Source organism: Talpa europaea (genome assembly GCF_964194135.1).
Source record: "Talpa europaea genome assembly, chromosome: 16".
Classification (NCBI taxonomy): Eukaryota; Metazoa; Chordata; class Mammalia; order Eulipotyphla; family Talpidae; genus Talpa; species Talpa europaea.
In genome coordinates, this window is record NC_140084.1 from 10,924,853 (window position 1) to 10,939,481 (window position 14,629).

The 14,629-nt window shown below is 40.1% G+C and overlaps 1 protein-coding gene across 1 annotated transcript in view; it reads left to right on the forward strand.

Annotated features, from left to right (window-relative positions):
- HYDIN (HYDIN axonemal central pair apparatus protein) overlaps positions 1-14,629 on the forward strand; it is a gene marked incomplete at its 5' end in the record, with an annotated part of 266,133 nt that overhangs the window by 22,787 nt on the left and 228,717 nt on the right. The window contains 2 exons of the mRNA XM_084256586.1: positions 500-699; positions 9,700-9,824. Of these exons, the coding sequence (XP_084112712.1) occupies positions 500-699; positions 9,700-9,824 (325 nt within the window). The remainder of the gene's footprint in view (positions 1-499; positions 700-9,699; positions 9,825-14,629) is intronic.

Consider the following 14,629-nt stretch of genomic DNA (forward strand, 5'->3'; position numbering starts at 1 on the left):
TTAGGATGCCAGGCCATCATCCTGCATTGGCTGGACCAGGCTTTTTTGCACAGCAGTGGCTGAGTTCCAAGAGCAAGACTGGAAATAAATAACCAAAGCTTCTTGAGGCCTCACATTGGCACTAGTTAGCAAAATGGCCACTTTCCCCTGGCCAAAGCACAGGGTGGAGAAATCACCCATAATGGAGTGACACTGCAGAGTATGGGCACAGAGAGACCACTGACTGGGGCTTGAAGGATGCATCAGGGGTAGAAGGTTATGAGGGAACTGGTATTCCTTCCTCTGATGCAAAGAAAAATGTCCCTTGACCATCCCTCACGAAGCATGAACTTCTCTAGGTTTTAGCACTTCAACTGTTCTTTCTCCTCCTCTCCCAGAAATGATCTCATCGAAAGTTCATCTCTAAGGTTCTTGAGGTTCCAGAGAATGCCATACATCTTCACGGTTGTCTTGCTCATGTTGGTGCCTCTATAAATAATGATTGTACCTGGTCTTGTAGGATTATGCCCACATGCTGACCTGTGTCACTGAGAGAGAGAAGTTCATCGTGCCCATCAAGGCCAGAGGTGCACGAGCCATTCTGGACTTTCCTGATACGTTTAACTTCTCCACATGCCCTGTCAAATACAGCACCCAGAAGATTCTGTTGGTACAAAACATCGGCAACAAAGATGCGGTGTTTCACCTTGAAACTCGTAGGTAAGCATTCCCTTGGTTCTTGTTTTTGATTGACTCTAGCTAGATTTGGTCAGCACAAGTAATTTTCTAGAATAGCAGTCAGGACCCAACTGCTAGTTACGCTCTGGGGCTGCAAGGCAGGAAGATCTCACTGTTGAGGGGCAGACTTTCTGTTCATCCCAAAAGGAAATCAAAATTCAAGGTTACCAGTTTGGTAGTGATGATTTTCCGAAGAGCTGGATAAAAATCTTTTCTACTTAGAGACTGGCCTAAAGGGAATCCATTAACAAACATATTTGTTTTGACTGAGAGTTTTATAACTGGCTGTGTTAGTTTTCTACTTTTCTACTGCTGTTGTAACAAATTGTCATAAATTTAGTGGCTTAAAACAACACAGATTTATCATCTGATATCTAAGTAGGTCAGAAGCCTCTCTGGGCTAAGAGCAGTGTCCTTGGAGCCACGTGCTGTACTGTAGGGTAGAAGACATGCCGTGGGGAGTATCTATGCTTATTCTTCCATGTGTCCCAGGAGCATCACTGTCTATGGACCATTTCACATAGATCCGGGTTTCTGTCTGGTATCCTACTTCTTTTTTAAAAATACTTTTTTAGGATTTATTTATGCACAGAACTGGGATGTAGGCCACAGGTACAGGAGGTGAGAGGATTCACCAGAGACAGAGTGGGGAACAGAACAGGCAGATCTACTGAAATATACTGCTGAGGGGAGCAGCAGCAAGACAGGAGAGGTCTGCTGCACCATGTGGGTTAGCTGCCTGGCCAGGGATCAAACTCCTGCTGCAGTGGCTGGTGATAGCTTAATAGTGCTGAGACTTAACCCCTTGCGCCACCAGGCAGGCTCCAGTATCCTAATTTTTTTGGTTGACAAACTAATACTATTTCTGGTAGCACGGGTCCATTGGAAATTCTTTCAAGTTTTGTCTATCTGAAAAAGAAGTCATTGTTTTGCTCTCATTTTGGTAAGCTGTTTATTTATTTATTTATTTATTTATTTATTTATTTATTGTGGAACTCTCACTGGTGGCCGGGGAACGACCCGGCGCCGCAGAGGCTGCGGGCAGCCTCTCAGCCCAGCGCTCAACCGCTGCGCCACCAGGGGAGGCCCTGTAAGCTGTTTTCTCTATAGTATATTTTCTCTGGGTTGATGATTATATATGCACATATTCTTTTTGTAGTACTTTCCAAGGTATCATTTCATTGTCTTTTGGATTATATTTTTCTAATTAAAAGTCTGCTGTAATTCTTATCTTGATTACTCTCAGTGTGATTACAGTGGTCCCGGCTTATCTGTGGGACATATGTGCTGAGATACCCAGTGGATGCTGAAAGCCATTAATAGTATTGAATCCATTTTGTGCTGTGCTTTTCCCTATACATACATACCTATGTCAAAGTTTAGTTTATAAAATAGGTACAGTTAAGTGATTAACAATATAACTATTAATAGTAAAATAACTACCCAGAATAATTATGGCAAGATATTATAATAAAACGTATATGAATATGTCCTCTCTCAACAAATATCTTATTGTACATATTTTTGGATTATGCTTGACCAAGTGTAAATGAAATCACAGAAAGTGAAACTATGCATAAGGGAGTGTATCTTTTTGTGGGCTGTCTTTAAGATCCTTTGTTACATTTGGTTTTTAGCAGTTTAAATATGATGGGTCTAGGTAGGGGCTTTATTTTAAGGATTTTGTTTAGTGATGATTTCAGTCCTGAATGAGGTTCTATGAGCTTCCTAGTATTTGGGGGGAAATATCAGCTATTGTCTCTTCAAATATTTTTTTCTGCTTCATCCTCTCTGTCTGCCATTAACGGGAAAGTCTGTGCATGTCCCACCTGGGGACAGCAGGATTGTCCATTTTTAATATTCAGGCCACTTGCGTGCCTTGGTGGGTTCAAGATGTTGTTTGTCTGGGTTTTTTTGTTTGTTCATTTGTTTGTGTTTTCACAGTTAAGAGTGAGAGAAAGACACTTTCTAGCTTTCTAGGTAGATGCGAGACTCTCTGAACCAATTTAGGTGAAATCAACCATAAAGGGGAAAAGCAAACTTCTTTTGAAAGTCAGTGTCTCCTCAAAGACTATGCATTGGAGCAAAGAAAGTTTGTTCAATAAATGGTGCTGGGAAAACTGGGTCGCTACATGCAAAAGAATGAAGCTTGACCACTACCTCACACCATACACAAAAATCAACTCAAAATGGATTAAAGAACTAGACATAAGACCTGAAACCATAAAATACATAGAAGGAAATATAGGCGAAACACTACGGGATTTGCACATCAAAGACATCTTTACAGACACATCACCCAAAGCAGTGATAGTGGAGACAAAGATAAACAGCTGGGACTACATCAAATTAAAGAGCTTCTGCTCAGCAAAAGAGACAATAACAAAAACAAAGAGAAACCCCACCAACTGGGAGAACATTTTTGCACCCAACACTAATGATAAAGGACTGATCACAAAAATCTGCAAAGAGCTGATGAGACTCAACAACAACAAAGAAAATAATCCAGTCAAAAAATGGGCAGAAGAGCTAAAAAGAAACTTCTCTGAAGAGGAAATGCAAATGGCCAACAGACATATGAAAAAATGTTCAACATCACTTGTAATCAGGGAAATGCAAATCAAAACTACCATGAGATGCCATCTTACACCAGTGAGAATGGCACATATTAAAAAAACTAGCAACAACAAATGTTGGCGAGGGTGTGGAGAAAAAGGAACTCTTCTGCACTGTTGGTGGGAGTGCAAACTGGTCCAACCACTATGGAGAGCTGTGTGGAGATTTCTGGACCTACTAAACATAGAGCTTCCATAGGATCCAGCAATTCCACTCCTAGGTATTTACCCAAAGGACACAGAAACATCAATTCCAAAGAGCACCTGCACCCCTATGTTTATAGCAGCACTGTTTACAATAGCTAAGCTTTGGAAACAACCCAAATGCCCAAAAATAGATGACTGGATCAAGAAGATGTGGTACATATACACTATGGAATATTACTCAGCATTCAAAAAAGATAAACACATGCAATTTGCAGCAACATGGATGGCGCTGGAAGGGATCATGCTCAGTGAAATAAGCCAAAAAGAAAAAGAAAAATACCGGATGGTCTCACTCATAGCAGGAATCTAGAGAACTTAAATAAGGGACCAGGAAAATGAATATAAGAAAGTGAAAATCAAAATCAACAGAAAACTATGAACCAGAGACACTTTTTGGGGGGTGGGGGGCGGGAGGGGAAGGATTGGGGTCAGAATGGGGCGTTTGCAATTGTATGGGGGAATATAAAAATAAAATTTATTATTTAAAAAAAAAAAAAAGTCAGTGTCTCCTGACATCACCCATAAATACCTGTCCAGCCTTTGTCAGTTTGTGGTGACAACATCTGACTGAAGGAGAGCGAGGCAGGTTGTTGAATTGGCTCACCATGACTTAGAAAGAATACATCGTTTTTATTTTTAAAAAAGCCCTCTCATAATCACCATCCATAATACATTAAAAACTTCCTGCTACCTTGGTATTTTTCCTGTTAAGCCTGTGAAGCTTAGCTTCCTGAACTGCTGGATCTTAAAAGCCACAAAATAAATGGCTAATTTTTACATTTTTACAATTTCTTAAATTTGTATTCATGTAAAAGTGAAGCAAAATCTCCTCATGAATTTAATAATATGAAGTTGCAGCAAAGAGGTAAAACTTTTCTGTCCATTTACCTAAGAACGCCAACCGCCTTTCCTAATACGGAAACACTTCCAAAGTAAAATGAGGAATCAACTCAGGGACTAGCCAGGAATCCTAAAGATATCAGAAACTAGTTCAACACCCCCATTTTACAGAAGGAAGTCAGGTCTGAGAAAGGAAATGACTTATCCAAGCTCCCCAAGTTAGCAAATAGCAAAACCTGGATTAAAACAAACATGAGCCAGTTATGGACTTGATTCCTCTGATCCATTCCTCTGTTCCTACCCCACCCCCACCCCCCATTAACTTTCCTAGGTTCCCAGGTCAGCCAGATTCTAGCTGGGTTTCACCATTGGGACGCACTAGGAGGGATGGGAGCGTAGGAAGAATCCAGGGTGTTTCTCTTTCCTGTGCCTTCAGCAGAGCCCCCAGCCAGCAGTGACTGCCTCTCTTTCCATGGCTCTTGCTCCTGCCAGTGGCCTTCCTCTTCCAACTTCTGTGAACACTTCCCCTTTGTCTCCAGCCCAGGGGTGGAAATGGCTTCTTTCTTTTACTAATCTCTGAGCAATCTCACCCTCTAAATTGCACTCCTTATCACTTCCATCTTCTGTGTAATCAAGTCTCTCAATTAAATTCCCTGTTTGCAAACATTTTTGTTTCCCTGTTTGGACTCTGCATGAAAAAGAAGTTACCCATCATTTCCACAAAAGCATGTTTTCCAACCATGTTTTCAATTTTGTGAGCCAAACCCAGATTCTTCCAGTAAATTCCCTTTCTGTTTAAGCAGCCAGAGTAGTTTTCTGTTGCTGGCAACCAAGAACCTCGATGGCCCTGGTGAGAAAGGATGTGGTTAGATTTCTGGTCATATCGTGTTGAATCAGGATCTCTGGAGAGAGCATCTGACAAGCATCAGTTCTAAAAAAATGCACAGTGGATTGTGCTGCTCAGACAGGGTTGAAGTCACTCCTTCAGTGAAGGTGATTGGCAGTAGACATGGTATAGCAGTGGGTATAGTTTGAAGTTTTGGCGTCAATATGCCAGTCTTGGTCCTGCCCCTTTGAGAGTCAATACAGCTAGATATAACACCTCACAGGAAATTGTTGCAAAAGCACATCATATTCTTTTCATTGAAGTAGTGATTTAATTAATGGCTAAGTTTATAAATGGCGAGCTTCCTATAAGTTAATAAAACAAAAATTTTCCTTGTATGACCATGGCCCCCATTAAAACATTGGTTCCTTAGATGCAAGGATTGTAGTCTCTTCTTTCCATTTATATGTTTCCAGCAAATAGCAAAGTGTCTTGAATAACTAAGTGCTCAATAAATGTTTAGAGGATGCCTAACCAACAATATATCACAAAGGCAAAGCTACAACTGTAAACCACAATTATTTAAAAATAAAAAAATCATGCTGCTGCAAGTACTATAAAATAGGCATAATGTTTTTTGTACCAATAAAAGGAGCTTCAGTGTGCTATAAAATATAGAGAAGATAAACAATTACTGTTCAATTTTATTACAAATTTGACCTAAAACTCTGGTGTAGGTATCAGAAAAACTTTGGCTGTTAAGGCAGACTACTTTTGGAAGGTGAAATAGAAAGGATTAAGAAGCTAAATCCTCAAGGTAGGAATCAGTTAATAAGAAAGATTACCTGGAGAAAAAAATACTAATGCTATATTCAATATTTAATAGATTAGCATCAGCATTTAGTCTTCTGCTAAAATACTGAATCATTTAAATGGAATTGTTGTAGTTCTTATGAATAGTCCATGATGGATTGAACAAAAACTCAAAATCTTTCTCATGACTCATGGTTTTTCACAAACATCCCTCCCTAATTAAGTATTGTGTATTCATGAAGACGTGATATCAAAACCAAGCATTTTGCCTCACACCTTTGAGGAACAGTACCTTTTACCAATTTGTAAGACTATTTTCTGATACTTGATATTTTCTAGCCTGTTCAGCCTGTCTGCTTTTAGTACAATGAAGTACAAAATGGAATTATAGACATTGTTTAAGCACCAGAACTTAACACACTCTACCCAATTAACTCTGAATTATTGCAAAAGCTTAGGCAGCTCTAGGTAGCAATGGTTACCCCAGGTGATTTTCTACTGAAGAAATTTAGTGTAATATAAACCCAACCATTAGCACAACAGCAAAGTATCTGTTACCACCATATGGGATTTGGATTTCTGGAGGTCCTGGAGAATGGTTATTTTTTTCCTTAGAAAATCAGCTTAGGTTCTGTCTAGTAATACTATCCAACTCATTTCAAAGCTGTTCTTTTGTTACCAAGAAATGTCTGAAAATAAAATGAAAGCACAGTGTAGGAAGAAAAGTATTAGGAACTAGAGAGACAGAGATAGAAGAAAAGGTTATAACATTGTTCCAAAAGCCAGGAAGCTGGGCCCAGTTCCCAGCTTTTGAGATTTTGAGAAGGTGAAGAAAGGAAGACATTCGAAGACTCTGAGGCTCACCTTCATCTCCCATTAAGCAGGAGTTTCCTGAGATATTGAGAGCCTCTTCCTTTTCTGTTCCACCAAAAGGTTATAAATACATTTTTATAGATATTGTTATTTCTGTTTAAAAGTTGATGTAATTCAGCTCGTCGAGGCTCCTGTAAGTAAAGCACTGTATGTGGGTGGTGAGAAATGTGGGGATGCATGTAACACGTGGCTTCCACGTCCAAGGTGAATTGGGGTTGGGCAGAAGGACCTTGAACTTGAAGGGAGGCTTCTTCCATCTCTGCTCCACCACTACCTAGTTAGGTAATTTGAGGCCAGTTGCATGTTTTCTCATGTCTAAATTACAAACAACAATACTCACTTTTCTCAGAGATTTTTTGAGGACTGAAAGAATTGACATAGGTGCGGTGTCCATAACAGGACCCAGCGCAGGCACGTGTTCATGAGATTTTTCTTCTTCTTTCATCTCAAGACTCTCTAGCTACTCAGAGAGGCAGGCTTGAAAAGAAACAATAGTACGAGATATATTGAAGTAAGAGGTAAAAAGAGTTTTCCCCTCTGAGAGGAAGGAGACGCTGTTGTTAAGAGGAAGAATCAGGGAAAATTCTACTTAAGGGGTGACTTCCAGTCTGGGCAGGGGAGTATGGCATGTGGAAAATGGTATTTCTTTGTGACCCCAGTAGTTCTGGGATGTCTGTTTAGGCGACTGATCTGTTGTAAGGGTGAGGAGAGAGAGTGTGGGTGTAAAGATGAAAGCTGTCACGTCCCATCTCATCCAACCACACCCTATATTGTTGTATCACAATCTTTTGTAAAAGAGATTGATGTGTTAAGACCTGTGTGTGTTTTTACAGTCTCTCTAGAACAGTCGAAGGACTGGGGGGAGAATGAGAAAAACGTGAAATCATATAAACGCCAGAGCTCCTCCCCACGCTCATCTTCTCACTGGGCAGTGAGGACACAGCAATGACAATCACAAAAATAATGAACACTTGGTTAGCACTTCTTGTGTACCAGGCATTATTCTAAGCATTTTACCCACATCAGCTCCTTTAGTCCTCTGAGGGTGTTGTCATTACCTTCCTTTTTTTTTTTTTTTAAAGAGGAAGATAAAGTCTTTTTTCTTTTTTTAAGATTTATTTATTTATATAAGCACTAGGTACAGTCAGAAGCGTGGGAGGGTGAGAGAATTCACCAGAGCCAGAGCGGGGAACGGAACAGCAGACCGACGAAATATACTGTTGTGGGGAGCAGCTCCTGTTGCACCATGTGGGACCCTCTCCAGGGGCCGGGGATCGAACCGGCATTGCAGAGGCTGCGGACAGCTTCACAGCCCAGCACCTAACCGCTGCGCCACCAGGGAAGGCCCTGTCATTACCCTCCTTTTACAGAGGAGGAGACTGAAGCTTAAATGACTTGCCCAAGACCATGGCAGAGCTGGGTTTTGAACTCACTCACTTGGCTCCTGGCAAATGACCACTGGCCCACTGTGCCTCTCCAGCAGTGCCTGGGGTTCGTCGGGGCTCTGGTGCTGTAGGTACTGGAAAAGGAATGGAGAAAGAAGTGTAAGTTGAGGGAGATCAATATAGAGGGCACGAGAGAAAAAAAAAAAAACAGTGTCTCTCTTCAAATGTGGTAATAATTGCAAATCCTCCCCTGGCCATAAGCTCTGTACCCGCATAGAACACTTAGGTTTTCTGAAATTAAGTTCATTATCTAAGGGAAGATTTAAGGCATGAAGACTCCAGAAATGGTTGTGATAGAAGTAAATAATCAGACACAGCTTAGCCTGCCAGATACCTTGTACAAACATATTACTTTGAAAAACTAACAATTTGAAGAAGTGAAGTGGACCATGAAAATAATTAAATGGGCTGGGTTTCCTATTTAGAAGGAAGGGATCTGTAAGTTATTTAAGGCGCTTTATGATCAGATCCAGCTCCTCTCTTCCTGCTCCCTTCCAGGACAAGGAAATGAAACTATTTCCTATTTCCAAATCCACCTTCTCTCCCTCAATATCTGCATGCCCCAATTCTGTTTCCCAAACATGGGTTTTGTCCCCAGTTTTCTGTCCCAAATGCATTCTCCACCCTTCATCCAGCGGGTGCTTGACCTGCTGGGCAAGGTCCACAGGCTCCCTTGCTTTCACGTTTCTGGTTGGGTGCAGCCAAGGGGAGACCCAGCGGACAACCAGACAGGAGGAGGGTGTGTGGTCAGGGCCCCCAGTGTCTCCCTCGTGAGACCTCCAGGGCTGACTGTCCCTGTTGCCTAAAGCTCCTGGCTCCTCACAAGCAGCACCCTCTTAGGACTCCCATGCATCTATGGATTCAGAAGTGGCACAGTTCTACTATTATAACCCTGGGTGACAGCATCATTTCTTGCCATTCCTTTATACTGCCTTGTTACACAGACCCTTATGTTTACCTTATATGATCTGTTATCATTTTCCTTTTGGGACTCTGATATTTTTTCCATTATGAAGCCCTCTCCTCTCTGAACTTTCATAAAATCGATTTTCACCCCCTTAAAGGTAGTGTTCTTTTGCAAACCACAGTACTTGCATATATGTCCCTTAATAAAGTCACTCAATGAAGGTTAAAAGAATGACTAAGTGGCAAGAACAAGCAAGAATATTCTTGCATCATTTAAGTTTCTCTTAAACTTGCTGAACTGTTATTTTAACATTGAAACAGAATTTCTCACATTGGAGGGAGAATTATACCTACTGTCTGAATCACTGATCCCTTGAGGTGGGTCTGAGCTGTCTGTGGTGCTGAACCCCCACTACTGGGAATGGGCTGTGATGGCAGGTCTTCCTGTGTGTTGCAGGCCTTTCTCCGTGGAACCATCGGTTGCAACTCTTAATGTGGGAGAACTGATGCAACTGGAAGTGCAGTTTGAGCCCCAGACTGTGGGCAGCCACAGTGAGAGACTTATCGTGTATTATGACACAGGTATGCGTTATTTTTGTTACAAGTCATTAAGAAAGGTCAGGTGGGAAATATGACAAAGCAGAATAGGAAATGCCCATTTTGGCAGAATTAGAGTAAGCCAGGACCCACAAGGTAAAGAACTGAAGAATGAATGACTCTGATAGACATGCTCTTGAATCAGATATAAGTCCCATATCGATGATTTCTCCAGTGCTTGAAAGTCTGAGAATATAGAGCTCGGGTAGGGTCCTATACCCAGAAGTCACACCGGTAGATTGAGGTTATTTATATGTAAATGGGACTTGAAGGTAGCTTAATACACTTGGGTTTTCCATTTGATTTATTGCCACATTTGTCTAACATTAAAAATAAATTAACCCCTGTTCAGAATGTTCTTGTAGCAATCACTAGTTTATGAAAGATCAGTTACTTTAATCCTAAGGATGTGCAGATATCTTCCATAACATCCCCCTTAACTATAGGACTGTATCTACTGCTACTAGCATTTTTCTTGAATGCCAGAACTTGCATTATCATGCAAATTACACATTGCTGTTGCAAATATAGAATCATGTAGATTGCATGTGCATTGTACAGTTCCCCAAAGTTGGTTTTCAAATTAATATTTTATCATTGCCATTTATTATTTCACAATTTCTCTCATTTCCTTCTCTCATTTTTCATCCTTTCATGTCGATGGACTAGACTGTGTGCATCAGAAGGACATTTTAGGGGGAAAACAGGTGCACAGGCAGGGAAAGAGCAACAAATGACCCTTTGGTCACAGTTCAGAGTTACGGGCCCTGTGGACACCCACCTGGGCAGGACAGTGCAAGCCCTTTCTAAGGGCTCAAGGTTGCATGGATCTGACTCCAGGTCGCCCAGCACACCAGCAACTCACAACCGTGACACAATCTGTGTTTTCTTATCTTTTAGCATTTGCCATAATGCACTAACTGCTGGCGCGAGAAACCTAACTTGAACTAGCTTAAGCAAGAGGTGGGGTTTCGACCCATGTAAAGTACCAGGTGAAAAGGTTAAAAGCGTAGCTTATCACACACCGTGAGTGTTCCAGTGGCTTCACATCCTTGCCAATGGTTGTGTTGGTCTGTTCATTTTAGACACACTAATGGTGTAAAGTGATGTCCTTTATAAAGTTTTTAAATGAAAATTGTAGTAGAAATTTTCATTTCTGTAATGGTTAAATTATGTTGAGTACCTTTTTATGTGCTTCCAGGTAATTCAGTCTTTTTATATGGAATGTCTGTTCATGTCTTGTTCATTTTTTGTTGACTTTTTCCCTTTTATTCTTCATTTGTTGCAGTTCTTGATCATTTGATATTCTGAATAGTAGTCATTTGTCAGATATACGGATTGTTAATATTTCCTCCCAGTCTGTAACTTACCTTTTCATTTCCTTAATTGTATTTCTTGATGAGGTAAAATTTTTAATTCTGATGAAATCCATGTTACTTTTTTTTTCTTTTAAGATTCATTTTTTGTCTTTTTTGCTAAGAAATGTTTGCCTTCCTTGAGATCATGAATGTGTTTTCCTAAAGGTAATGCTTTTTAGCTTCTCTGTTTAGGTTAATGATCTGTCTGCTTTAATTTCATTTTTGTGTATGTGCAAGGCAGGGCCATGTTTCATTTTGTTTTCCCCAAGTGGATAATTGCCTCTTCTCTGTTCTGTTGTCTTGTTCTGGAATTCTGATTAGTGGCTTCCTTAGCCTGTTACTTATTCTATTAATATTCTGTTTATTTCTTCTGACCTCTAGTTTATGTTTTCCATTTCTTATTCTCTGCAGACTTCCCAGGATATTTCCTTCTTGTCCATTATTCCATTCAATAATTCTCTCTTCAGTGAAATCTCATCTGATGAGTTTCAGTTTTTCAGTTATTATAATTATTTTCTTTTTTTCCTTTTTTTTTAACATAGAAGAACTAGGGTGTAGCCCAGAGGTGCGGGAGGTTAGAGGATTCACTAGAGACAGAGTGGGGAGCAGAACAGGCAGATCTACTGAAATATACTGCTGAGGGGAGCAGCGGGTGACACGAGAAGTCTTCTGCGCCATGTGGGTCAGCTCCCTGGCCGGGGATCAAACTCAGGCCATCGTGGTGGTAGCGCTGAGACTTAACCCCTAGGCCACCAGGGAGGCCCCAATTATTTTCATTTCTGAAAACATGTTTGGTTCTTATTAAATCGATTGCTCTCTATGCTTATTTTTCATTTTCCTTTTATTCTTTAAATTTTTAAAATTTAATTTATGTAAATTAAATCAAGCAGAGAGGTTTATATTCTGGGTTTTAGGATTCATATATATTGTTTAGTTTGCCTTTTTTTGGTTCTGATGGTTTTAAGCCATAACATCTATAGAGGAGGAAAATACCAGTTTCTTCTACCTTTCGAGTGTTTTAGCTGGATGCCTGTAACATAAGACAGAAGAAGGCATATAACACACATGTATCCAGTGTAAGTTTTGTGTGACATGGGATCCTTCATCAGGAAATAAAGACTCTAAAAGACTTAAATCTTCAATAAAGACTCTAAAAGACTTTTATATTATTGATCAAGAGTAGAGAGTAAAAGTGTGATAGGGCAAAAAAGACCTGAGCTGAGTGAACTGGGGGAAAACAGCAAGGCCTGTTCCTGCAGATTCCTCTCAGTGTCCCTCTATCTTTGGAGAGAAGGAGGCTGCTTCCCTCTGGGCAGGCGTCTCTCTCGTGGGGAGTCTCTATACTTGCCTAGGAGGTGTTCAGAAGATCCTTCCTGGGCCTGCCATCACTCAGATTCCTTCAGCTTAAAATATTCAGTCCCCAGGCTGCCAGACTTTGGGGGTACTGTGAATGAACCCCTTCATTGTTTATGTCCTTTGGTGGTTTTTGGCTGTAGCATCCCCCCTCGGACAGGCCCGGGGCTTTATGTCCTGTCCTAGGCACACAGTGCACTAGTTAAAGCTCAAGTTCAAGGTGCGGAAGAAACCTTGGCACCAGGTTACTTCCTGGCCTTCTTCACTTCGTTTGATGGCCTTATTTTCCTGTCAGGTTACTGATGAATTTTAAGTTAAAAAAATATTTTATCAAGTGTTTAGTGATTTCAGTCACCACTTTAACTTGCTGCTTAAAACCGACTAATATAAATCTTTTTCCCCCGCATTGTTCAGCATTCTTTTTTTTTTAATAAATTTTATTTTTATGTTCCCCATACAATTGCAACCCCCTTATTTTGACCCCAATCCCTCCCCTCCCAACCCCCCGCCCCCCATAGAGTGTCTCTGGTTCATAGTTTTTTGTTGATTTTGGTTTTCACTCTCTTATAGTTATTCATTTTCCTGGTCCCTTATTTAAGTTTTCTAGATTCCTGCTATGAGTGAGACCCACCATGGAATATTACTCAGCATTCAAAAAAGATAAACACATGCAATTTGCAGGCCAACATGGATGTTCAGCATTCTTCACCTAATGGGTCGTCCTTTCCTAAACCCTCTCCCTACAGCTTGTCAGCAGGCATTATCCCTCCTGTGCTTAGCGGTGTTTCTGTTTTTCAAGCATCTGGGAATTTTCTAGGTTTTTTTCTGATATATATATATATTTTAGTTTCTTTTTTATTTTATATATTTTTCACATCATTTTTCAGTTTTGTACAATGTATACATTTTCATCTTGGTTATCGTCCCCTTGAATTCCCACCCCCATTCACCCGTGAACCATCACCATGGTCCCTTGTATTCTTCCCTCCCTTGTTTTGATCCTACTCCCTTATCTCCCGCTGCAGTATGTCTCTGGTTTATAGTTGCCTGTTGATTTTGATTTTTACTTTATTATAATTAGCAGCAACATGGATGGAGCTCGAGCGATTTTGCTCAGTGAAATAAGCCAGAAAGAAAAAGAAAAATACTGGATGGTCTCACTTATCTCAGGAATGTAGGGGATCCAAATAAGGGATCAGGGAAAAAAAAACTAATTCATTCTGATATTCTTACTTGAGTTCCACCAATGACAGAAAGCAAACTCTATATGATTTCTGTCCTTGAAATTAGTCAAGTTACACTCTGGTTCCGAATATGTTCCATTTTGGTAAATGAGCCTCATGCACTTGAAAAGGATACAGGTTGCATCAACATCTATTATGTCAAGCTTGTTAATCGTGTTGTTAAATCTGTCCTCCCACTAATTTTTGTGTCTTCTTTTAAAATTAATTATCATGTACTGTTCAGTCCTTTTATGTTGAATGCAACTTCTGATTTATTTGGGTTTGAATCTTCTGTATGATTGTGAAGGAACTGTTACCACTATGGGAAAATTATTAGCTGAATTTCAGCAAAGGCCTTTGTGTTGTTAGTGTTGATAGCAGATGAAAGTGAAAAAGAAATGAGTGTTAAACTCAGTGGTGATGCCTTTCTACCATCTGTGTGTCTCCGTCTTTGTGAAACATCATTTCATTTATGTCAGCCACTAAAATTAATTATTGAAAGAATGGTGACCTAGGAATTACCTTCGGATCGCTATATCACAATGTTTTAAGCCAGGAGTTTAAAAAAGAATGAAGCATAGTTAACCTTTGCGCTAGTTAAAATAGTTAGAATGATAGTTAAATAACAATTACAATAATTAATTGTTGGTAGGTATTTTAAAGAAATTATCTTAAAATATCATTTATCTCATCCTTTTCAATATTTTGTGTATATTTTTAATCATTTGACATGAGTACTGTGGCACATGGGTGTAACTTATAAACAAGTGAACATATGTTGGGGTGTTCAGACATTTTTATCTGTTTGAGTTTTGAGACCAGCTGTGCTCATAGATGAATAGAATCAGGGATAATC